This window comes from Lynx canadensis, chromosome B3, assembly GCF_007474595.2.
Source record: "Lynx canadensis isolate LIC74 chromosome B3, mLynCan4.pri.v2, whole genome shotgun sequence".
NCBI lineage: Eukaryota > Metazoa > Chordata > Mammalia > Carnivora > Felidae > Lynx > Lynx canadensis.
The window spans coordinates 145,843,516-145,868,821 of record NC_044308.2 but is presented as its reverse complement, the minus strand read 5'-3'; the positions used below and the strand labels follow the sequence as shown (position 1 = coordinate 145,868,821).

Genomic DNA, 25,306 nt, shown 5'->3' with positions numbered 1-25,306 from the left:
AGGGAGAGGGCAGGAGAAGCAGGGGAACAGGCAGGGGTATGTGAGGGTGAGCAGGGGTTGGGAGGGAAGGAGGAGCAGAGGAGAGCAGGAGGTGTAGGGGGAGGGCAGGAGGGGCAGGGGGAGGACAGGAGGGGCGGGGGAGTGGGCAAGAGCGGCAGGGGGGAGAGGGAGGAGGGGCAAGGGGAGAGAAAGAGGGTAGGGTCTGGCCCACAGGAACTCCCTGGAGCAACAGAGCTGGTACAGGTGAGCGAGGGGCAGGGGGGGGAGGGGCAGGGGGGGCAGGAGGTGCAGGGGGAGAGCAAGAGACTTAGGGCTGCCCCAGGAGCTCCCTGGGAGCACACAGAGCTCCTACACGTGAGCAGGGGCAGGGGACAGGGCAGGGGCAGGGAGCAGAGCAGGAGGGGCAGGGGGGAGTACAAGGGGGGCTGGGGATATGGGCAGGAGTGCAGGGGGAGGGCAGGAGGGGCAGGGGGAGGACAAGAGGGGCTGGGGAGTGGGCAAGAGTGGCAGGGGGGAGAGGAGGAGGGGCAAGGGGAGAGAAAGAGGGGTAGGGCTGCCCACAGGAACTCCCTGGGAGCACACGAGCTGGTACAGGTGAGCAGGGGCAGGGGGCAGGGAAACAGGGCAGAGGGAAGGGCAGGAGAGGCAGGGCTGCACCAGGAGCTCAGGGGAACAGGCAGGGTATGTGAGGGTGAGCAGGGGCAGGGGAGGCAGGAGGAGCAAGGGCTGCCCAGGAGCCTCAGGGGTGAAGGGCAGAGGGACTGAGCTAAGAGCAGCCCTGGACTGGGTGGGAGCTGAGCGGTACGGCACACAGAGACCACGAGGGCGCGGGCCCAGGAGAGCCTCCCTGGACACGGGAGGGCGTGAGCCGCCTGCGGCCCGGTGGACAAGGTAGGGGGAGAGGCGAGCCTGGGTAGGAAGGTCTCTGGGGCTGAAGGGACAGGGGTGGCCACAGGCTTAGGCTCAGGGGCGCTGAACCCGCTCTGGAGGCTCGTGGGGATGGGGGACAGAAGGCTGGACATGACAAAGCCAGGAGGGGTGGCTCAGGGCAGTGGAGCCGGTGCAGGGAAGGGGGAGCCTGGGAGTTTGAGGCAGGGCCGCCAGCCTGGAGTGTGGGTGGGAGGGGAGGCCAGGCAGGGCCATCAGACTTGGCAGAGGGGTCGGGTCTGGCTGGGGACGTGGGCTCTGGGGTGCTGGCACCGTGCACGAGAGGACAGCCAGGGCGGGGCAAGGCTCCCACCGGCACTGAGGGGCAGGCAGGCTCAGGAAAGACCTCTGCTGAAAGAGGGCTCTGGGGACAGGGAGGAGCTGGACAGGCCCCAGGGCACGGGCACTGAGTGAGCCCAGGAAGGCCTGAGGAGGGGCTCAGGGCAGGGACGGGATCCGGCGCCCGGGCGCTTTAGCTGCAGAGCTGACCCAGAAGATGTGAGGCCTGGAGGGCAGACAGCAGGCCACGACGAGGACTCCGGGCTGAGGGGCACGGGCAGCGGGTGGCAGAGGCCTGCTGTGTTCAAGAAAGGTCCCGCTGGCCCAGGGCAGATTCAGGCTGGGACAACAGGGCAGTGGGCTCAGGGCCTCAGCAGAGGCCCGTTGGGAGCAGGGGCCACCGGTCAGAGCTCAGACAGATGGCTCGCTCAGGCCGAGCACCCACAGGAAGCCCGAGTGGGGACCCAGGGGCTGGGCCCAGGAGACTCTAATCCAGCAGGAGGTCACCCAGCCACCGACCAGGGCCCATGGGGCCAGCGCGTGCAGCCGCAGATACACGAGGCCCTGGGGCGGCAGAGAGCTACGCCGGGGCGGCTGGTCTGCAGACTTCCTGGAGGGCCACCCCAAGCCCGGGCACCTGATACCCTGCCCGGACCCTCCCAGGAGCGAGACCCTTGTGGTCACACGGCCTCCTCTCTTGCAGCCTCCACCACGCCCCCATCGGTGTTCCCACTGGCCCCCAGCTGCGGGACCACATCTGGCGCCACCGTGGCCCTGGCCTGCCTGGTGTTAGGCTACTTCCCTGAGCCGGTGACCGTGTCCTGGAACTCCGGCGCCCTGACCAGCGGTGTGCACACCTTCCCGTCCGTCCTGCAGGCCTCGGGGCTCTACTCTCTCAGCAGCATGGTGACGGTGCCCTCCAGCAGGTGGCTCAGTGAGACCTTCACCTGCAACGTGGCCCACCCGCCCAGCGACAACCAAGGTGGACAAGACCGGTAAGAGGGTGTCCACTGGGAGACAGGCCAGGTCAGCCGGTCCACCTGACCCCGGGGCACAGGAGAGGCACCTCTGTCCCCCAAGCTCGGGGAGGAGGGCCTCTGGGCCTGGCTGCCTGGTCCAGTGTGAGCACAGGCTGCACGCCCCCACCATACTTCATCTCCAATGGCAGGCACCAGTCTGGGACGCCCCCCTGACCTGCCCTGACCTAGCCCACCCCAAGAGCTGTCCCCACCCCTGGCCCCCACTAACCTCCTGTCTGGTCTCTCTGCAGTACCCAAAACAGCGTCCACAATAGAGCCCAAAACCGGGGAAGGTCCCAAATGCCCAGGTGAGTCATCAGGGCACCGCCCTGCACACCAAGGCCATGGCCCATATCCAGGGACTGCCTGGTGGGGGGAATGTTCAAGAGGATCCCCCCCAAATGCTGACCCCTGCATTGTGTCTCCCACACCAGTTCCTGAGATTCCTGGAGCACCGTCCGTCTTCATCTTCCCCCCAAAACCCAAGGACACCCTCTCGATTTCCCGGACGCCGGAGGTCACGTGCTGGTGGTGGACTTGGGCCCAGATGACTCCAATGTCCAGATCACATGGTTTGTGGATAACACCGAGATGCACACAGCCAAGACGAGGCCGCGTGAGGAGCAGTTCAACAGCACCTACCGTGTGGTCAGTGTCCTCCCCATTCCTGCACCAGGACTGGCTCAAGGGGAAGGAGTTCAAGTGCAAGGTCAACAGCAAAGCCCTCCCCTCAGCCATCGAGAGGACCATCTCCAAGGCCAAAGGTGGGAAACAGGACAGATGGAGCACAGGGAGGTCGAGTGGGGCCTGGTGGACCCAGGCCAGCCCTCCACCCTGGGAGTGACCATCTGTGCTGACCTCTGACCCCACAGGACAGCCCCACGAGCCCCAGGTGTACGTCCTGCCTCCAGCCCAGGAGGAGCTCAGCAGGAACAAAGTCAGTGTGACCTGCCTGATCGAAGGCTTCTACCCGCCTGACATTGCCGTCGAGTGGGAGATCACCGGACAGGCAGAGCCAGAGAACAACTACCAGACGACCCCGCCCCAGCTGGACAGCGATGGGACCTACTTCCTGTACAGCAGGCTCTTGGTGGACAAGTCCCGCTGGCAGAGTGGAAACACCTACACCTGCTCAGTGTCACACGAAGCTCTGCACAGCCACCACACACAGAAATTCCCTCACCCAGTCTCCGGGTAAATGAGCAGCGCGCCCGGCCCCCCAGCAGGCCCCCGCGGGCTCTGAGCGCCCACCCCTGTGTACATCCCCCCCGCCCCGGGCAGGCACCCTGCGTGAAATAAAGCACCCAGCACTGCCCTGTGACCTGTGACACTGTCGTGCGTCTTTCCGAGGCAGCGCTCAGGACACCCGGGCCTCTGGGAGGTGCGGGCAGGCCAGGCTCCGAGGCTCAGGGGTCACCATTCACGGGAGAGCGTGGGTCCCACCAGGGGCCGGGACCTGAGTGGGCAGGTCTGCACAGGCGGCCGAAACTCATGGCCGGGAGCCACCTGGGACAGAGAGAGGGCTTGGCCAGGGGCTACTCGAGGCCGGAGGGGGCCGACAGGGAACGGAGAAGCCCTCAGAGCCCCTCAGGGAACGGGGCGCACGGTCTTTCCCACGTCTGGACCCGCCCAAGCTGTGGGACGCTGGCCTGTCCTCTTCCGCTGCTCCCCCCGTCCCCTGGACCTCTTGACAGCTCTGAGCGGTAGCTCTGTGTCAGTGCAGTAGCCAGGCCTGACCCATGCTGTGAGGACAGGCCCTCACCCTCCCTCAGATGAGGCGGCCCCGCCTGGCTTCAGCCTGCCTGGGGCCAGGCCTGTCCACTCGTGGGGACACTCACCCCGGTGCCCCAAACGGGCAGAGGCAAGCAGTCCTGAGTGCCCAGGGGAGGGACCATCCCAGACACCCACATGGACGCTGAAAACAAGCCCCTCCCACTGAGCAGGGCCACCTTCACAAACACACACACTCACACACACACACACACACACACACACACACACGCACACCTGACCCACCGGGCCTCACACGGGCCAATGTGCCAGGGCCCAGACCGGAACCAGGCTTGGGAACCCTCACCGGGGGCCCCAGCCTGGTCCCCACCCCCCCCCCCACCCATCGGCCGCTCAGCAGCCCATCCGCTCGCCGACCACACTGACCAGCCCTTCCTTCTCCCCAGGACACTGGGGCCCCTCCCAACACACACCAACCCCCACCCCCAGCTGGCCCCGACACTCGCACCCACTCGTTCGCTAGGGTCACTCCCTGCCACCCTCTCGACCCTTCCCTGGGCTCTGCTGACCCTCCCGCCCTCCGGGCCGGGTCCCCAGGAGAACGGGTGTGGTGGTCAGGCTGCCTTCCCCCCAGACAGCCCCAGCACAGCGCAGAGCAGAGAGGGAGCGCGTCCCCACGGGCCAGGCCCAGGCGGGAGGATGGGGGCACCGAGGCCGGTGCCCTGAGGCTACGGAGGGCCGCGACCGTCACCCCGGGAACCACTCCTATGGGCAGGCATGGCACTCACCACTCCCTTCCTGTCCAGAGCTGTTCCTGGACGACAGCTGTGCGGAGGACCAGGACGGGGAGCTGGATGGGCTGTGGACCACCATCTCCATCTTCATCACGCTCTTCCTGCTCAGCGTGTGCTACAGCGCCACTGTCACCCTCTTCAAGGTGGGTGTCCCCGCACCGTCCCGCACTGTGGCCCGCTGTCCCAGCGCTGGGGACCCGCTGGAACCATGCCATCCCCACACTGACTCGACGCTGACCCCATGTTGCCCCCACGCTGACCCCACGCTGACCCCACGGTGACCCCACGCTGCCCGCACGCTGACCCCACGCTGCTCCCACACTGCCCCCATGCTGACCCCACGCTGCCCCCACACTGACCCCACGCTGCCCACACGCTGACCCCACGCTGCTCCCACACTGCCCCCACGCTGACCCCACGCTGTCCCCACACTGGGGACCCACTGGAACCATGCCATTCCCACACTGACCCCACGCTGCCCCCACACTGGGGACCCACTGGAACCACCTATCCCCACACTGACTCCACACTGACCCCATGTTGCCCCCACGCTGACCCCACGCTGCCCCCACACTGACCCCACGCTGACCCCACGCTGCCCGCACGCTGACTCCACGCTGCCCCCACGCTGCCCCCATGCTGACCCCACGCTGCCCTCACACTGACCCCACGCTGTCCCCACACTGGGGACCCACTGGAACCACGCTATCCCCACGCTGCCCCGCCTCTGACCCCGTGCTGACCCCACACTGCCCCCAGGCTACCCCCAGACTGACCCCATGCTGCCCCCAGACTGACCCCACGCTGACCCTGTGCTGACCCCACACTGACCCACACTGGGGACCAACTGGAACCATGCTATCCCCACACTGACCAGACACTGACCTCATGCTGCCCCACACTGACCCCACCATGACCCCACGCTGTCCCCACTGTGACCCAATGCTGCCCCCACACTGACCCCACTCTGACCCCACGCTGACTCCACGCTGACCCAACACTGACCCCACAATGGGGACCCACTGGAACCATGCTAAACCCACACTGTCCAGACACTGACTTCATGCTGCCCCCACACTGACCCCACCATGACCCCATGCTGTCCCCACTGTGACCCAATGCTGCTCCCACACTGCCCCCACGCTGCCCCCACACTGACCCCACGCAGACCCCACCCTGCCCCCACATTGATTCCACGCTGCTCCCACACTGCCCCCAGGCTACCCCACACTGACCCCACGCAGACCCCACGCTGCTCCCACACTGCCCCCATGCTGACCCCACGCTGACCCCACGCTGACCCCACGCTGCCCGCACACTGACCCCGTGCTGACCCTACACTGCCCCCAGGCTACCCCCAGACTGACCCCACGCTGACCCCAGACTGACTCGACACTGACCCCATGTTGCCCCCACACTGCCCCCAGGCTACCCCCACACTGACCCCACGCAGACCCCACGCTGCCCCCACGCTGACCCCACGCTGCCCCCACGCTGCCCCCACGCTGCTCCCACACTGCCCCCATGCTGACCCGACGCTGCCCTCACACTGACCCCACGCTGTCCCCACACTGGGGACCCACTGGAACCACGCTATCCCCACACTGACTCGACGCTGAACCCATTCTGCCCCCACGCTGCCCCCACGCTGCCCCCACACTGACTCCACGCTGACCCTGTGCTGACCCCACACTGACCCACACTGGGGACCCACCGGAACCATGCCATCCCCACACTGACTCGACGCTGACCCCATGTTGCCCCCACGCTGACCCCACGCTGCCCACACGCTGACCCCACGCTGCTCCCACACTGCCCCCACGCTGACCCCACGCTGTCCCCACACTGGGGACCCACTGGAACCATGCCATTCCCACACTGACCCCCACGCTGCCCCCACACTGGGGACCCACTGGAACCACCTATCCCCACACTGACTCGACACTGACCCCATGTTGCCCCCACGCTGCCCCCACGCTGCCCCCACACTGACCCCACGCTGACCCCACGCTGCCCGCACGCTGACTCCACGCTGCCCCCACGCTGCCCCCATGCTGACTCCACGCTGACCCCACACTGACCCCATACTGGGGACCCACTGGAACCATGCTATCCCCACACTGTCCAGACACTGACTTCATGCTGCCCCCACACTGACCCCACCATGACCCAATGCTGCCCCACGCTGACCTCAGGCTACCCCCACACTGACCCCACGCAGACCCCACCCTGCCCCCACATTGACTCCACGCTGCCCCCACACTGACCCCACACTGCCCCCACGCTGACCCCGTGCTGACCACACACTACCCCCAGGCTACCCCCACGCTGCCCCCACACTGGGGACCCACTGGAACCACGCTATCCCCACACTGACCAGACGCTGACCTCATGCTGCCCTCACACTGACCCCACCATGACCCAATGCTGCCCCACGCTGACCTCAGGCTACCCCCACACTGACCCCACGCAGACCCCACCCTGCCCCCACATTGACTCCACGCTGCCCCCACACTGACCCCACACTGCCCCCACGCTGACCCCGTGCTGACCACACACTTCCCCCAGGCTACCCCCACGCTGCCCCCACACTGGGGACCCACTGGGACCACGCTATCCCCACACTGACCAGACGCTGACCTCATGCTGTCCCCACACTGACCCCACCATGACCCTACACTGTCCCCACGGTGACCCAATGCTGTCCCCACACTGACCCCATACTGACCCCATGCTGTGGACCCACTGTCACCATGCTGTCTCCCCTGTGACCCCACACTGACCCCATGCTATTCCCGTGCAGTCCCTACACTAACCCACACTGACCCCACGCTGACCCCGTGCTGCCCCCAACTGACCCCATGCTGTCCTAACCGTGACCCAATACTGACCCCACGCTGACCCCATGCTGTGGTCCCACTGTCACCATGCTGTCCCCACTCTGTTCCCACACTGACTCCCACGCTATCCCCTCTCTCCCCATTCCATCCCCATGCTATCCACGAAATGACCTCATGCTGACCCCATGCTGTGGACCCACTGTCACCATGCTGTCCCCATGATGTTCCCACACTGACCCCATACTGCCCCCATTCTGACCCCATGCTCCCCCACGCTGACCCCACTGTGACCCCGCACCGACCCCACACTGACCCCATGCTGTCGACCTACTGTTACCATGCTGTCTCCCCTGTGACCCCTGCTGACCCCATGCTGTCCTGCTTGTGACCCCCATGCTGACCCCAGCCTGTCCCCATGCTATTCCCATACTGTCCCCGCAATGATCCCAGGCTTCCCCACACTAACCCCACGCTATCCCTACGCTGGCCCGTGCTGCTTCCCACACTGACCCCATGCTGACCCCATACTGTGGACCCACTGTCACCATGCTGATTCCACTCTGACCCCATACTTTCCCCATGCTATTCCCTAGCTGTCCCTGCAATGACCCCACGCTGTCCCCACACTGACTCCATGCTGACCTCACACTGTCCCCACACTAACCCCACATGTCCAAACCGTGACCCGATGCTGACCCCACACTGACCCCATACTGCCCCCATTCTGACCCCATGCTCCCCCACGCTGACCCCGCGCTGACCCCACACTGACCCCACACTAACCCCATGCTGTCGTCCCACTGTCACCATGCTATCCCCACACTGTTCCCACACTGACCCCCACGCTCTCCCCCTCTACCCCATGTCATTCCCATGCTGTCCCCGAAATGACCTCATGCTGACTCCATGCTATGGACCCACTGTCACCATGCTGTCCCCACGCTGTCCCCCACACTGACCCCATCCTGACCTCACACTGTCCCCACACTAACCCCATGCTGTCCCCACCGTGACCCGATGCTGACCTCACACGGACACCGCGCTGACCTATGCTGTAGACCCACTGTCCCCATAATGCTGACCCCAGGCTGACCCCACAGTGAACCAATGCTGTCCTATAGTGGCCCCATGCAGCCCCACGCTGTTCCCACACTGACCCCCACGCTCTCCCCTCTGTCCCCTCCCGGTCCCCGTGCCATCCCCGTAAGACTCCCTCCCACTCAAGCGGTCCCGGGGAGGGGGGCGCCTGGAAGGGGGGCTGTCCTCGGGGTCCCAGCCACGTCACCTCCTGCCCTCCTGCTGCAGGTGAAGTGGATCTTCTCCTCGGTGGTGGAGCTGAAGCGCACGATCGCGCCCGACTACAGGAACATGATCGGGCAGGGGGCCTAGGGCCAGCCGTCCCGGGCGGGTGTCAGCGCTGCCCCAACCCTGCACAGGATCCCGGTGCGTCAGCCTGCTGCCAGGCCTGCTCTCCCGCCCTCTGACCTCGCCACCCTCTGACCTCACAGCCACCCTGGGCCTGCGCCCTCGCCCTCTGGCCTCGCGGCCACCGTGAGCCGCATCCTGCGCCCTGAACCCCCGTTTGGAGAATCGCGGGGACGGCAGGTTGTGCCCCAACCTGAGCTGGTGGACGCCCGCTGGGCCCTCCACGGCGGCCGCCAGGCTACCGCTGTGGCCGCGCACGGTCAGCGGGCACGCTCATCCTGGAGGAGGCGGGCGGCTGGCGATCCCGGTGTCTGTCCGGCAGGGACCGGCCTCTGTGCGAACCCCGTCCAGGCCAGGCTCCGGGACGCGGGGTTTCCCCAGAGCAGCCACGTCGGCCCAGATCCTGAGGAAGCTTCCGACGTGTCACTAACGGTCAGTCAGATCTTCTGCGCCGGAGGAGACCGCGCAGACAAGGGCCTGGGCCTGTGGCTGCTGCGGGAGCCCCGTGGATGCCGGGGACAGAGTGACATCCAGCCAGACAGGCCTCCTGCAGAGGGGTCTGGCGACCTGGTCCCCGGGCCAGTGGGACACAGCCTCGGCGGACACAGGTGGAAGGTGCCAGGAGGCCAGGGCGGCAGGCCCAGCCCGCCCCCCCCCCTGTGGCCGGGGGCCTGAGTCCCACCAGGCTCGCGCGGGGGTGGGAGGGAGAGCCAAGCCCATGGCCGGGCGGACCCCCAGGACTGGCTCTCCGCCCTGGCTTCGGGTGGGTGCCAAGTCGGGGCCCCCACATGGGAAGAGACGGCCACGCAGGGGAGGAGAAGCAGAGCCCCCAGCCCCAGGGACAGAGAGCCCGGGGCTCCCACACATGGGAAAGCCACTGCCGAAGCTTGGCTAGCTTGTTTTATTCTTTTTAAACGTCTGGAGCTCCTTGATTTCCATTTGCATTTCTTTCTTTCTTTTTTCTTCTTCTTTTTTTTTTTTTAATGACAATAAAATATCCTTAAAAACTCCATAACCGGCTGGGGAGAGTCTTCCTCTGTTGACGCGCCCCGTGACATCCACAGACTGGCCGTGCCGTGTGTCGGTGCCCCCAGCCGTGGGAGCAGGACCCCCGGCCCCTGGGGTTCCCGGGGGGTGAGGTGCGCTGCAGGCGCGAGGGGTCACGTGAGGCCTTGTGGGGCGCAGGGGGGGCATCCTGACCTGGCCAAGGGCACCGCAAGAGGCACCTATTGGGTGTGTATTAGCACGGGTTGCTAGCAAAGCACGACAGTCCCGTGGTGTGGACAACGTGCACTGACGTTTCCGCGACTCCGGAAGCTGGCAGGCAGACCCGGGTGTCATGGGGCCGGCGGCCCCTCAGCACGTGGACGCCGTGTCCTCACACATCCGGCCCGCTATGCGTGTCTGTGCCCCGACCTCCTCTTACGAGAGGAGGAGTGAGTCCATGGTGAGGACCAGTCACACTGGATCAGGACTCGCCCTAGTGACCCCACTTTAACCTATTACCTCTCGAAAGACCCCATCTCCCAATACAGTCACATTCTGGGGTCCTGGGGGTCAGGGCTTCAAGATTTGAATTTGGGGAACGCATTTCAGGAGAGCTGGGCCCAGGTGGGAGCACCAGTGAAGGCCAGGTCGGGTGAGGCCCGGGGGGACAGCACTGTCCCAGGTAAGCGAAGCTGGACACCAGCCCGAGGGGTCAGGACACTCGGTCGGGGGGAGGCCCAGCCAGAACACCACCACCCGGGGGTGGGGGTGGGGGTGGGGGGCAGAAAAGACCAAGTTCCACAGGAAGAATGCCAAGTGGGGGCGGGCAGTCCGTTGGCGTCAGGAGGCCATGGGGTCCCTGGCCAGCAACGATGGAGTCGGGATTCTGTCCCTGCAGTGCCTGGGGGTCTCGGGTCCCGGAGGTGCCCCGGGTTGTAGGAGACACGTGCAACTCGAGGGCAGAGGCGGGACCACACCTGCCAGCCCTTCCCAGTAAGGGCCCTGGGGAAGGGAGGCCAGCACGAGGGGCTGCGGTCTTCTGGGGACGCAGTGGGAGCGGGGCGTGGGCTCTGAGTCTGCAGGTCAACAGCCCGGCCCGAGGCCCAGGGCGGGCAGCGAGTCGTGGCCAGCGCGGCCGCGGTGCCTCAGGACCGCTCAGGGAGCACCTCCCACCTCCCCGTGGGCAGGGGCTGCCTCACCAGTGGGGGCCGCACCAAATACAGGGCGGCCGTGGGGAGAACGCCCCGGCCCCCAGGGATCCTGGGGGCTCCAGGCGACCACACCGTCCACACAGCTTGCCCAGCACCCCCTCCCTCTCGGTCCCCGGGCCGGGGCCCCCGCTCCATCCCCTGGACCAGAGATCAGTCTCCATCCTTCCCACCCTCCCGCCGGAACGCCGGGGTCTTCGGCAGCTGGCTGACCCCATGGCCTCCGCGGGAACACGGGACATGACTCTCACCCACTCTCAGGGCAGGGAACGCCCGCTCTTTGAGAGCAATCTCCCAGCAGGCCCTGAGGCCCCCACCTGTGACCTTCCGATAACGCCATACCACGTGCCCCCCCCCACGTTCCCCCGGGGACCCGCACACACCTACGTGCCTCTCCATGCAACCCCTCAGACCCCCTAAGGTCCTGCAGGCTGCTCCTGCGTGAGCCCTGAGGTCGGCCTCCTCTGCCTGCCGCTCCTCAGGGGCCCCCTACCCTGGGCTTCCGCTCGGACACAGGCCCGTGTGCATCTCCCTTTGCCCGTGTTCACACCTCCACCTGTGCCTCACACACACACACGGACCAGCGGGCTGGCCTCACTCCTGCTCCTGGGACCCACCTGGTCCCGCCCTCCCCCCCGACTCGCGCTGGGAGGGAACCAGCTGGCGCCTGAACCCTGTCCCCACGGGGGGCCCAAGACGCACAACGTCAGCGTGGGTGGGGGCGGGAAGGGGAGGCTGCCACTGTGTCCCCACATTGCGTGTGTTGGAATCCTAGCTCTAAGTGTCACGGTGCTAGGAGGCGGGGCTTTGGGGCACCAGAGGTCGTCAGGGTGGAGCCCCCACGACTGGGGTTAGTGCCCTTATGAAAAAGCGAGCTGCCTCCCCGCTTCCGGCACGTGAAGGGGCAGAGAGAAGACGCCGTCCGTGAGCCAGGCAGCGGGGACCCCCCAGACACCACGCCTGCTGGTACCTGATGTGGGCATCCCGCCTCCACGCCCGTGAGGAGTGTCTGCGGTCTCTGTCGGGCCAGCCAGACGGCTGGACAGGAGCCACCTGGACGGGCGGACCTGGAGGAACGGGGCCCCCCAGGCCCCCTGCCCAACCCGCTACCCCCGGGACCCAGGTCGGCCGGCCATCAGCGGGGTACAGGGCCACGAGACCACCCCGGGTGCTGCTGAGCCCCAGCCTGCGTGGGGCAGGGACATCAGCCCCGGGCTCCCGGACCACACGCAGCAGGCAGTGGACTATTAGAGGCACCCGGATGGCGGCTCGGTCACCGCACAGGGGAGGGCCCCCTTCTCCCCCTACGCCCCACGCTCAGACGCTGCCCCGGGAACTGGGAACCGGGGCATCTGAGTCTGCAGGGAGCTGGGCCGGTAGAGACACGCCCAGAGCCTCAGAGGCGCCCGAGCCCCGCCCACCCCGCTGCCTGAGCTGCCGCACCCGGCGCCCCACCCGCAGGCACCAGGGTGCTGACCGCCCGGTCCCTCGGGGAAGTCATCTTTTTCTTTCTAGAGGGAGAGAGTGTGCAGGGGAGGGACAGAGACAGAGACAGAGAGGATCCCAAGCAGGCCCCACACTCAGCACAGAGCCCCATGCAGGGCTCGATCCCGGGACCCCGCCATCAGACCTGAGCCGAAAGTAAGAGTCAGACACTCATCCGAGTGAGCCATCCAGGCGCCCCCTGTAAGGAGTAATCTTTTGGTGCATTTCAAAGTCTTGCAAGATATTTCCTGTAGACATATTTCGCTCTCAGAGTATCCAGAATGTGCAGGGCACTCCGGCAAATCAATGGGGAAAATCGCACAATTCGGTAGAGAAACGGACACGAGAATTGAACAGATGTTTCACAGAGGCTATCCAAATAGCCCTCAAACATACAGAAAGGACGCTGCGCTCCACCCGTGACAGGGAAGTGAAAATTTCTGAAAAGCCACCGGAGAGAAAGTGGTTCTGATTCCAACGGCGGTCGGTGCGGTGCCTTGTCTCAGACTAAACCTTTGCAGGCACAAGTACAAAGTGGAAAAACTGCCCGGCAGACAGTGATTTGAAGGCATCAGAGGACAAGCAGAACCGGGCAGACTCCGGGGAAGACTGTGCCCTGGAGAGAAGCCCAGTCCTTGCCACAGCTGCAGCTAGAATGCAGGGGAGCGGGCAGGCGTCCAGGCACAGGGGCAGGTCGTGGGGTTCGGGGCCCCACCTCAGACAGGTGCAGCTAGAATGCAGGGGAGCGGGCTGCCGTCCAGGCACAGGGGCAGGTCGTGGGGTTCGGGGCCCCACCTCAGACAGTGCAGACCGGCGACCAGGCCAGGGTGGCGCGTCACGACCTTTATACAACGTGTGTCGGGCCAACCTGCAGACTGAAATCAGCCAGGTGGCGACAGAAATCGTAATGCGCTGAACGTACCAAGGTAAGTGTTGTGTGTGAAGATGTTTCAGCCACGTAAGAACACACACAACGTATGTACGGAAGGGTAACGTGTGTGTGCCACCTGCTCATAACATACGTATGGGTGTTAGATTACAGTACAGATGTTTTCCCTGTGAGCGGCGCGGTCAAACAGTTTGGAGATGGTCCTGGCCAATGCTGTGTGACAAAGGACGAAAACGAGCTGCTGAGACTGAACGGACAGATGTCAAACTGTCACTAATGCAGACGACACAAGCACGTACGATGAAACGGCAGCGGAATCCAGACAGCCCTTCGAACCAGCAAGGACAGCAGCAGGGGCTCCAAACAAACGCAGGAAGCAGTCGTGTTCCGCTGTGTCAGCAAAAACCTGCCAAGAACGCGTCATCGAAAACGAGGCACGATTCACAGCAATCCAAGGACTTTCCGAAGAAAGCAAGCCCAGGAAACGGCAACTCCGGCAACGGACCTGAAAGGGCTCCGAGTGTCTGGAGAAAACCGCCTTCGGGGGCGGGCCGGCACTGTGGATGCCACGCTACACCTGCCCGCCCTGCCCACACTGCCCCCGCACCCAGCCCTCCACCGTCAGCAGGGCCTTCCAAGGGCTGGGCGGGGGTCACCTCCCCCTGCTCCCCCAGCACACACCCGGGCACACACCCACAGTCGAGACGCAGCAGGGTCGCCTGTCTCCTGTCTGCAGGCAGGACACAGGCAGAGGCCAGAGCGGGGCAGCCTGGCGGGTGGGGGCAGCCGTGTGGCAGGGCCACAGCCCCAGACAAACGTGTACACTCAGAGCTGAGCCCCCCCCCCGGTGGGAACTGGGGAGAGATGAGAGCCTTTCTCTCCGACACCAAGGGACCCCAAGGGCGGCCCAGCACCAGCAGCACGTCCTGTGATGTCAGGGTAGAGCCAGGACACTGGCTGGGCACTGAAGCCCCGTCCCAAATGCCCACAGCCTGGGGTGAATGAGTAGGGGCTGGGGGAGAGGAGGGGTTCTGGCAGCGGAGGCCCGAGTCCAGCACTCACACATGTGGGGGCCCCAGGGCTGGCACCACCTGCCCTGGGCCCGCAGGGGCAGTAGGCTCCTGGGGGTGCTCTGCCAGCCCTGTGGTTTCTCTCAGAAGCACGGGCCCTTCCAAGGAACTGGGCACTCCCCCTCTGCCTCCCATGACGCATGTAGGGGCGCAGGGGCCCTGTCTCCCCCGGGCTCACGTTCAGGCCCTCCGGGGCCCTGGCTCTGCCCCATGCAGCAGCCTCTCTGGGTCTCCAAATGAGCCTGGATGTCTCTCCGAGGGCACCAGTCCTGACAGAGGCCACCTTCACGCAGCCTTCCTGCGGGGACTGTGGGCCACAGGGTGGGATCCTGATATCTCTCTCTCTCTCTCTCTCTCTCTCTCTCTCTCTCCAAGACAGTGCAGTGTCTCCCAGGAGCCCACTCTGACCGGCTAGGCTGGCAGGCTCCCACGGCCTCCCTTACTTGTGCGCTCAGGGTGCCTTCGGGGTTTTGGGGACACACGGCCTGCAGGAAACGACCACAGGGTGAAGGTAAAGCCCAGACCCAGCCCGTCACGGCCCCGCACACGTCAGTGCTGTGTCAGCAGTGGGCCAGCTGCCCCAACAGCCCAGAATCAGAGGCCACCAAAGCCACGCTGTGGTCTCACACCCTCAGTGGGCACCGCAGAACAGATCCACGGCACAGTCCACTCCAGAGGCTGCAGAGGTCTTGCAGAGCCACCGGCCAACCTCACTGCCATGTCCAGCCTCCACCCAGGTCCCCGCTGGTCCTCAGGGGCCGTGCCCAGCAGGTGCCTCCCCAGGAAGAGCCCAGCTGCAGGACAGTAGCATGGAGCAAGCGTGCGGGCAATGCGGGAGGTCACCTGCCGGCAGGGAGCCCAGGGTGGCCAGTGGGGGACCAGGGCCTGCTGTCCCCAGATGGACATGGCCCCCGCTCACTGCCCCCCGGGAGCTTCTCCCACTGGACCAGCCCCCAGCCCTCTCCTCCGAGCCGTGGGACACAGGAACAAGGGTGGCACGCCACCGGGAAGCCCTGCATCCACGCCTCGGGCACGTGGCCACGCGGGCCTCAACTGCTCGAGCACAGAACGGGGCGACCCTTTCCTTGAAGGTCTGCCTCTAGAGCAGCGGTGCTGGCGCCCAGCACTCCCCACTTCCTGGGGCCTCACGGCGCCCACCAGAGGGTTGCCGCACAGCAAGTCCACATCTCCCACATCGAGGGAGACAGGCCACGAGCTGGGCAGCAGGGGCCGTGGAGAGAAGCACGCTTCTTCCATGGCGCAGGGGCCTCACCAGCGACCCCGACGGTGCGAGACGGACTTCCCAAGAACATAAAGGGAACTTCCAGGCTGCTGAGGCCCCTGGGGGTTCCCACCCCATTTTTAGCCAGAGCACTGAGGCAGAGCTCTCCTCCCCCCAGGCCCTATTGTCTGATCGCAAATGTAACACCCACGGTTACTAATGATTCGCCTCATCTGTCCGGGAGCCTGTCCAGGAAGCTGCCGAGGCCAGGACGGGCCCCTGACGCAGGAGCGGCCGCCTCAGGTATCCCAGCCGCTGGCGCTGGCCCAAACGCAGCAACGGCAGGCGGGTCCGGGCCACTGCCCACCCAGCAGGGACAGAGCCTCCCGACCGCTGCTCGTCTGCCAGCCATCCCTTCTCCGCACAGGGACACACGGGAGCCAGAGACTGCCCAGGACCAACTCGAGGAAGACAAGGGGCTGGGAATCTCAGGCACAACAGGCCTAGGGCAGCACCCAAGCCTGACAGGGTCAAGGACCACGCAGAGGGCGTGGACAGTGGCCTGGGTGTGGATCTTCCTGCAACGAACCAGGGCAGTGACCGCTAGCCCAGGGTCCAGGGAGAGCAACAGGGAGCTGTGTCCATGCTGGATCAGGTGGTGGGCAGGCCTTCCCACGTCCACACATATGTGAGCTGGGCGGCCTGAGCCAGCCTGAATAAGGTGGGCCAGGCTAGCTGGGCCAGGCCCAGCGCAGCTTGAGTGGTCAGAGTTATGTGGAAAGGGTCCAACTATCCCAGTCTCGGCCGGGCCAGACTGGTCCCTCTGGCTCCGCTCACCTGTGTGGCACTGAGTGGACTGAGATGGGCCAGGCTGGGCTGATTTTGCAGGAGTAGGTGGGCTGGGGGAAGCTGGGGAGAGCTAACCTGGGCTGACCTTGGTGCGCAAGTACCACAGGCAGGGGTTTGGGGGGGCGACCCTGCCCTTGCATAGGACAGGCTTGGCCAGGCTAGGCACTTGTGGTTGAGCTGGGCTATCCTGAGCCAAGGGGATCTGACCAAGCTTGGGGCTGGGGGGGGCGGGGGGCGGGTACGGAGGCAGGAAGACCTGGGTCCGATGAAATGCTGTCCTCAGTGGGGGCTGTCCTGTCCTGGGCTGGGCTGGGCAGACCTGGATGGACAGGGCTTGGGCAGGCAGGTCTAAGGAGCACACCCGATGCAGCCTGGGTGGGACTGTCTTGGGTTGGCTCACCGTGGCTCACCTAGCTGAGCTTGTCTGATGTGTGCAAAGCTGGGCTGGTCTAGGCTGGGCTGAAGTGGTCTTAGCTGGGCTGAACCAAGCTGAGCTGAATGGTCTGGTCTAGGCTGAACTTGGCCAAGTTGGGCTGAACTGGGCTGGGCTGGCCTGGGCTGAACCAAGCTGAGCTGGGCTGGGCTGGGCTGAGCTGGGCTGGGCTGGGCTGAGCTGGACTTAGCTGGGCTGAACTAGGCTGAGCTTAACTGGGCTGAGTTGGGCTGAGCTGGGCTGGGCTGAGCTGAGTTGGGCTGGGCTGGGCTGGGCTGGGCTGAACTGGGCTGGGCTGAGCTGAGCTGGGCTGGGCTGGGCTGGGCTGAGCTGGGTTGAGCTGGGTTGAGCTGGGCTGATCTCAACTGAGGTAGCTGAACTGGGCTTAGCTGGGCTGAGCTGGGCTGAGCTGGGCTGAGCTGAGCTGGGCTGGGATGAGCTGGACTGTGCTGGGCTGGGCTGGGCTGAACTTGGCTAAACTGGGCTGAACTGAGCTGGATTGGGCTGAACCAGGCTGGGCTGGACCGAGCCAAACTGAGCAAAGCTGAGCTAGGCTGAACTGGGCTGAACTGGGCTGGAATGAGCTGAGCTGAACCAAGCTAAGCTTGGCTAGGCTGAGCTGGGCTGGGCTGGGCTGGGCTGGGCTGAACTGGGCTGAGCTGAGCTGAGCTGGGCTGGGCTGGGCTGGGCTGGACTTAGCTGGGCTGAACTAGGCTGAGCTTAACTGGGCTGAGTTGGGCTGAGCTGGGCTGGGCTGAGCTGAGTTGGGCTGGGCTGGGCTGGGCTGGGCTGGGCTGGGCTGAGCTGGGCTGGGCTGGGCTGATCTCAACTGAGGTAGCTGAACTGGGCTGGGCTGGCCTGGGCTGAACCAAGCTGAGCTGGGCTGGGCTGGGCTGAGCTGGGCTGGGCTGGGCTGAGCTGGACTTAGCTGGGCTGAACTAGGCTGAGCTTAACTGGGCTGAGTTGGGCTGAGCTGGGCTGGGCTGAGCTGAGTTGGGCTGGGCTGGGCTGGGCTGGGCTGGGCTGAACTGGGCTGAGCTGAGCTGAGCTGGGTTGAACCAGGCTGAACTGGGCTGTGGTAGGCTAAGCTGAACTGAGCTGAACTGGTCTGATCTGGGCTGCTGGGTTGAACCAGGCTAAGGTGGCTGTGCTGGGCTGAGCTGGGCTGAACTGGGCTGGCTTGAGCTAAACTAGGCTAAGCTGGGCAGGCTGAGCTGGTCTGGACTGAATTGGGCTGAGCTGGGCAAGACTATGCTGAACTAGGCTGAATTGGGCTGAGCTGGGCTGAACCGGGCTGAATTGGGTTGGGCTGGGCTGAGCTGAATAGGGCTGAGTTTGGTTGGGCTGAACTGGGCTAAACTCAGCTAGGATGGGCTGAGCTGGGCTGAACTGGGATTAGCTGGGCTGAACTGGGATTAGCTGGGCTGGGTTGGGCTGAGCTGGGTTTGCCTGAGTTGGACTGAGCTGGGCTGAGCTGAGCTGGGCTGGACTGAATTGTGCTGAGTTGGGCTGAGCTGGGCTGAGTTGAACTGGTCTGAGGTGGACCGGGCTGGGCTGAGCTGAGCTGAGCTCGGCTGAGCTGAGCTGAACTAGGCTGGACTGAACTGGGCTGAGTTCAGCTGGGCTGGGCTGGGCTGGGCTGGGCTGGGCTGAACTAGGTTGAGCTGAACTAGGCTAAGCTGGGCTGGGCTGGGCTGGGCTGAGCTGAGCTGACCTGGGCTGAGCTGAGCTGACCTGGGCTGAGCTGAGCTGACCTGGGCTGAGCTGGGCTGAACTGGGCTGAGCTGAGCTGAGCTGGGCTGAGCTGGGCTGAGCTGGGCTGAACTGGGTTGAGCTGGGCGGAGCTGCACTGAGCTGGACTGAACTGGGTTGAGCTGGGCGGAGCTAGGCCAGCTTGAGCTAACCTAGGCTGAGGTGGGCAGGCTGAGCTGGGCTGGACTGAATTGTGCTGAGCTGGGCTAACTGGGCTGAGCGTCACTGAGCTGGGCTGAGCTGAGCTGGGCTGAGCTGAGCTGGACTGAGCTGGACTGAACTGGGCTGAGTTCAGCTGGGATGGGCTAAGCTGGGCTAAACTGGGCTGGGCTGGGCTGGGCTGGGTGGAGCTGAATTGGGCTGGGCTGGGCTGGGCTGGGCTGGACTGAACTAGGTTGAGCTGAACTAGGCTAAGCTGGGCTGGGCTGGGCTGGGCTGAATTGTGCTAAGCTAGGCTGGACTGAGCTGGCCTGAGCTGAACTGGGCTGGGCTGAGCTGGACTGGGCTGGGCTGAACTGGACTGAGTTCATTTGGGATGGGCTAAGCTGGGCTAAACTGGGCTGGGCTGGGCTGGGCTGAACTAGGTTGAAATGAACTAGGCTAAGCTGGGCTGGGCTGAGCTGACCTGGGCTGACCTGGGCTGAACTGGGTTGAGCTGAGCTGAACTGGCCTGAGCTGGGCTGAGCTGGGCTAGTTCAGCTGGGATGGGCTAAGCTGGGCTAAACTGGGCTGGGCTGGGCTGGGCTGGGCTGTACTAGGTTGAACTGAACTAGGCTAAGCTGGACTGAGCTGGCCTCAGCTGAACTGTGCTGGGCTGAGTTGGCCTGTACTGGGTTGGGCTGAGCTAAAGTGGGTTCAGCTAGTTGGTTTGGTCTGGCTGAATCAGGCTTCAGCGAGTCAAGCAGGGCGTACCGTTTTGCTAGGTCCAGTGGCCAAGGTCAGTGAGGCTACCTTGAGTGGGACTGAGCAGGTACGACAAGCCTGGCTGGCAGGCTGAGCCAAACGGAGCTGAAGGATTCTGGTGGAATTTGTGGACTGAACTCAGATGAGTTAGCCTGCTTGAAATCGGGTCTGCTGGGCTGACGTGGGCCAGGCCGGACCAAGGCGGACTCCCGTGACCTGAGCTGGTCTGAATCAGCAGACCTAGTGAGGCTGGGTGTGGAGCGGGTTTGTATCACTGCTCTCAGCCGTCCTGACGCGAGGCCACGTGGACTGGTCGGTCTCACTGGACTGAGTGGGCAGCGTGGACGATGAGCTGGGGTCTGGGCTCCGGGCAGGAGTCACCACGTGGGGGAGTGGGGGAGGACTGATCTGGGCTCTGCTATGAATGGGGCCTGGAGTCGGGCTCCCTGGAGCCTCCGCAGGTCAGGACACGAGTCAGACACCTCTGCTCCCCAAGAACCCCCCGTTCCTGCCACTCAGGGCTGCGGGCAGGGTGTCCTGGCCAAAGGTAAGAACACCCCTGCTTCTGGCAGGGACACAGGGGTTCGCGGGAGGGCGTTCCTAGCAGACTCGGGGAACAAGAGTCCAAAATGAGCATCTGCCCCGGAGGCTGGAGAAGGGGTCCCCGTGCGCCCCTCCACCCGACCACCCCGCTCTGCCCCACACTTCTCCCCCTCAGACTCCGCCGGTCGGCACTGACACTGCCTCTGCCCCCACAGCCTCCGTCCAGGCCCCCCTCGTCTTCCCCTTGGCCACCTGCTGCAAAGGCACCATCGCCACCGCCCCGTCCGTGACACTGGGCTGCCTGGTCACGGGCTACTTCCCGATGCCGGTGACTGTGACCTGGGATGCAGGGTCCCTGAACAAGAGCGTCGTGACCCTCCCCGCCACCCTCCAGGAGACCTCTGGCCTCTACACCACCACCAGCCACGTGACCGTCTCGGGCGAGTGGGCCAAACAGAAGTTCACCTGCAGCGTGGCTCACGCGGAGTCCCCCACCATCAACAAGACCGTCAGTGGTGAGCCAGGGTCGGGCTGGAGGAGGGGGGCAGGCGTGGCGGGAGCGGCTAGGAGAGGAGGAAGGCGCCTGGGCAGCCACGTGGGTGTCGTGGGCTCAGGGGGCTGACGCCACGCTGCCACCTTCACCCCTAGCGTGTGCCATGAACTTCATTCCCCCCACCGTGAAGCTCTTCCACTCCTCGTGTAACCCCCTCGGTGACACCAGTAGCACCATCCAGCTCCTGTGCCTCATCTCCGGCTACGTCCCAGGTGACATGGAGGTCACCTGGCTGGTGGATGGGCAGAAGGCCACGAACATATTCCCATACACTGCCCCCGGCAAGCAGGAGGGCAAGGTGACCTCCACCCACAGCGAGCTCAACATCACGCAGGGTGAGTGGGTGTCCCAAAAGACCTACACTTGCCAGGTCACCTATCAAGGCTTCACCTTTGAGGACAACGCTCGCAAGTGCACAGGTATGGCTCCGCATCCCCTCTAACACCCAGACACCTGGGCTCAGAGGAGGGCCAAGCCACACCCTCATGCAGCACCTCCCACACACACCCCTGCAGAGTCTGACCCCCGAGGCGTGAGCACCTACCTGAGCCCGCCCAGCCCTCTTGACCTGTACGTCCACAAGTCGCCCAAGATCACCTGCCTGGTGGTGGACCTGGCCAACACAGACGGCATGATCCTGACCTGGTCGCGGGAGAATGGGGAGTCTGTGCACCCAGACCCGATGGTCAAGAAGACTCAGTACAACGGGACAATCACCGTCACTTCCACCCTGCCTGTGGATGCCACTGACTGGGTCGAGGGGGAGACCTACCAATGCAAGGTGACCCATCCGGACCTGCCCAAGGACATCGTGCGCTCCATTGCCAAAGCCCCGGGTGAGCCGCGCAGGCCCCAGGGAGGGGGGGGGGCAAGTGGGCCTCCCGCGCTGCAGCCTGGGCTGACCCCACACCTGTCCACAGGCCGGCGTTTCCCCCCGGAGGTGTACGTGTTCCTGCCGCCCGAGGGGGAGCCGAAGACCAAGGACAAAGTCACTCTCACATGCCTGATCCAGAACTTCTTTCCCCCGGACATCTCGGTGCAATGGCTTCACAACGACAGCCCTGTTCGGACGGAACAGCAGGCCACCACGTGGCCCCACAAGGCCACCGGCCCCAGCCCAGCCTTCTTTGTCTTCAGTCGCCTTGAGGTCAGCCGGGCAGACTGGGAGCAGAGGGATGTGTTCACCTGCCAAGTGGTGCACGAGGCGCTGCCTGGCTCTAGGACGCTCAAGAAATCCGTGTCCAAAAACCCTGGTAAATGATGCCCACCCCTCCCCCCAGAGCTCCATCCTGCTGGGGCGGGGGAGGGGCCGGCCGGACCTGCCGGTCTGTTGTTGTCAATAAACACTGCAGTGCCTGCCTCAGAGTCCTGAGGGCACCCATTCTTGGGGGTGGGTGGGGCTGCCAGGCAGGGGTGTCTTGGCACAGAGGAAGGGACCCCCCCCGAGGAGGGGGCAGATGGGGGTGGTCTGTCCACCATCATCATCCATGCCACAGGCCCCTCCCTGCCACTACGGGTCCTGCTCACTCAAAGGGGTCCCAAAAGCCACAGGATGGTCCCAGGGGAAGGACCACAGACACCTCAGGGAGCCCACGGCCCCTCCCTCTGCTGGAGGCCACAGAGGTCTCAGCCTCCACCCCCAGCCTCCTGCCGGGCCCTCTGGACACAGACAAGCCCCTGGATCCCCAGGCCAGCTGCACACACACAGGCCCTTTGATGGAGAAACGGGCCAAGTCAAACCCCCACTCAGGTGCCTACACTCAGAACAGCCCCTTCACTGCCACCTCCTCACACACGAGACCCAGGGCCCAGACCGCTCGCACACCCGACCTCTAACCGCCCCTGCTCTGCCTGCACACACGGTCACGACAGGCCAGGGTCAACACGAGTGCCCCATGTTGCCTCTCAGCCTCACTCCACCCTGGATCCATGCCGGGGATGCACCCACCCAGACCCGCAGGCACGTTCCCGTGAGCCTCACGGCGAGTCCACAGCAGCTCCAACATCACCACCAGCCACGGGCACCCCACGTGGCGGACGTGTCCCACATGCTGACACGTGGCCTCCCACGGTCTGCTCTCTCGCCCGGGCCGCACCCAGGCCCTTCTCTGTCATACCTGGACCACGGGATCCAACGTGGATGTGGAGAGGCCTCCCACCCCAAACTCCTCTCATGGCCCGGGCCTCCTCAGTCCAGCCCCTCCGTCAGCTGCACCCCACGGACGAACACACACACTGACACACGGACACGCGCACACCTATAGTGGGGGCCGTGTCCCCCGCTCCCGCTGGAGCACGTCCCAGAACAGGCTGCTGGCCCTATCCCAGGGCTAGAGGCCGAGGGGGTCAGAGCCAGGGCCTAAGCCCATACAGCCCTAGACGCCCTCCTCCCGTCATGCTCACACACACACAAGTACCCACCGTATCCATCTGGCCCACACGCTGCTGACACAAGCCCGGAAGCACTGGCTTGTGCAGTGCACACGGGAGCCTGAGGGCCATGCACAACAGCCTCACTCTGCAGAGCCTGTCAGGGGAGAGTGGGGCCAGGGCAGGAGGAGCCGGGAGACTGGGCCCAGTGTAGGACCAGGTAGCAGCTCTGGGCACCCTCAGGCCTGAACAAAGTCCACAGCACCGAGCCAGCCCCTTAAAGCACCAGCTTCATTGACTCCTGGGGCTACCCCAGGTCCTGTGAGCTGGGCTACAGAGCTCAGACCCCTCAGGGCTTGGGGCAGGTGGCCGTCCGTGTAGAGTTCAGAAAGGTCCTCGTGGGCCAGCACTGGCGAAGCCCAGTGGGGACGGGGCTGGGGAGGCCTGGCGGGTGGCCGCAGGCCATGCAGCGGGCAACAGAGCTGCTGGGGGTAGGAGTCAAGGGAGGGAAGGCCACTCCCACACAGCCACTGGCCAACTTGGGGGGCTTCCGCCCCCCCGCCCCAGAGGGGCAGCTGCAGAGCAGGCGGGACAAGGCGGTCTGCCTTCCAGCCACCAGCACACCAGCAGCAGCCGAGGCCAAGGCTTCCGTACTGTGTCCCCCTCCTGGGGCAGGTGGGGGAGGGGGGAGGAGGGACGGGCCTGCCATGGTCCCGCCCCCCGGCACGTGCGGAGGCTGGGCGTGGGTCTTGTGTCCGCCTCCTCGGGGGGCCGGGCCTGCCATGGCTCCGCCCTCCCCGGCACGTGCAGAGGCTGGGCCGGGAAGGCTGACTGGCCGGTGCCTGCAGAGCTGGAGCTCCAGGACCTGTGTGCGGACGCCGCTGAGAGCTACGAGCTGGACGAGCTATGGACCGGCCTGCTGGTCTTCATCACCCTCTTCCTGCTCAGCGTGAGCTACGGAGCCGCCATCACCCTCTTCAAGGTGGGAGCACAGAGGTCCCTGTGCCAGGGAGGGGGCGGGGCGAGGTGGGGGGAGGCCTGCTCCCTCACGCTGTCCTCATGCGCGCCCTCCCCCAGGTGAAGTCGGTACTTGCCACCGTCCTGCAGAAGCCGCAGACCTTCCAGGACTACGCAAACGTACAGGCGGCGAAGTAGCCGGGAGCCAGAGCAAAGAGGGCTCGCTTCCCCCTCCCCCTCCCCCTCTCCATGTCTGAGGCAGTCTGCCTGCCCTGGGGGGGGGGGGGGGGGAGGGGGGGGAAAGCGCAGCACACAGGCATCCAGAAGGTTCCAGCTCAGCCCCAAGGTCCAAGGCTCCGATGGGACCTGCCAATCACAGCCCCTACCCCGCCCACTTTGGGACAAGCGGCAGAAGATCATCGGTCCCTTGACAAAGTGACCTGGGGTCAGGGCCACTCCTGTTCTGACCAAACAACCCCCAAAGCACGCTGAGGGGGAAGCCCGTGGCCCCGCCCACCGCTGAGTTCTGAGCCAAAAAAGACTCAGAGCCCAAGCCCAGACTCAGCCCGACCTCCCTGCCACCAGGTCCAAGTGCCTGCCCCTGGGCCCAGCCTTCCCACCGGCCCCTCGCAGCACCTGCCCCTGCAGAATGCAGGTCTGCGGGCAGGGCTCCCGGTGGGAGGAGGGGTCTCGCAGCAGAAGGTGGGAGGAGGGGTCTCGCAGCAGAAGGAACTGCCCACGGGTCCTGGGCCAGCAGCTCCCACCCTGTCCACCCAGGCCCATGTGACCTCTCACTCTTGGCTTGGCAACCCTCTTGCCCTGTTAACTTCATTTTGAGTTTCTTAGTAAAGTGCCTTCTTACAAATCCCTGTCACCTGAACACTTTTTGGGAGAGGTGCCTGCTGTCCTGCGGGGGTGGTGGGAGGCAGGTCTGCCCAAGGATGTAGACAAGGGGCCAGAGGGAACGGGCAGGGGGCAGTTCTGGGCCTGAAGGCCCAGGTGGCCAGCCAGCGGCTCCCTGCAAGAATCCCTCTGACGCCCCAGACACCCCAGCTCGGTCCCCATCACGC

General features: G+C 65.1%; 1 long non-coding RNA gene and 2 gene segments (V, D, J or C); 2 read left to right on the top strand and 1 right to left on the bottom strand.

Moving 5' to 3' along the window:
- The window catches only part of LOC115516952, a 35,298-nt gene extending 26,213 nt beyond the window's left edge, over positions 1 to 9,085 (top strand). Inside the window, 5 exon segments of the C gene segment in view lie at positions 2,477 to 2,533; positions 2,660 to 2,989; positions 3,098 to 3,411; positions 4,765 to 4,893; positions 8,896 to 9,085. Coding sequence covers positions 2,477 to 2,533; positions 2,660 to 2,989; positions 3,098 to 3,411; positions 4,765 to 4,893; positions 8,896 to 8,979 — 914 coding nt within the window.
- Positions 1,931 to 23,330, bottom strand: LOC115516954. Its single transcript, XR_003969715.1, has 3 exons — positions 23,317 to 23,330; positions 4,377 to 4,387; positions 1,931 to 2,216 (listed from the first exon to the last, which is right to left on the bottom strand). It is a non-coding gene; the product is annotated as an uncharacterized LOC115516954 (long non-coding RNA).
- Positions 19,724 to 24,459, top strand: LOC115516953. The segment is given in 7 exon segments: positions 19,724 to 20,360; positions 20,572 to 20,871; positions 21,005 to 21,328; positions 21,425 to 21,745; positions 21,830 to 22,162; positions 24,128 to 24,261; positions 24,357 to 24,459. Coding segments are annotated over 7 exon segments (1,617 nt in total).
- The last annotated feature ends 847 nt before the right edge of the window (positions 24,460 to 25,306 follow it).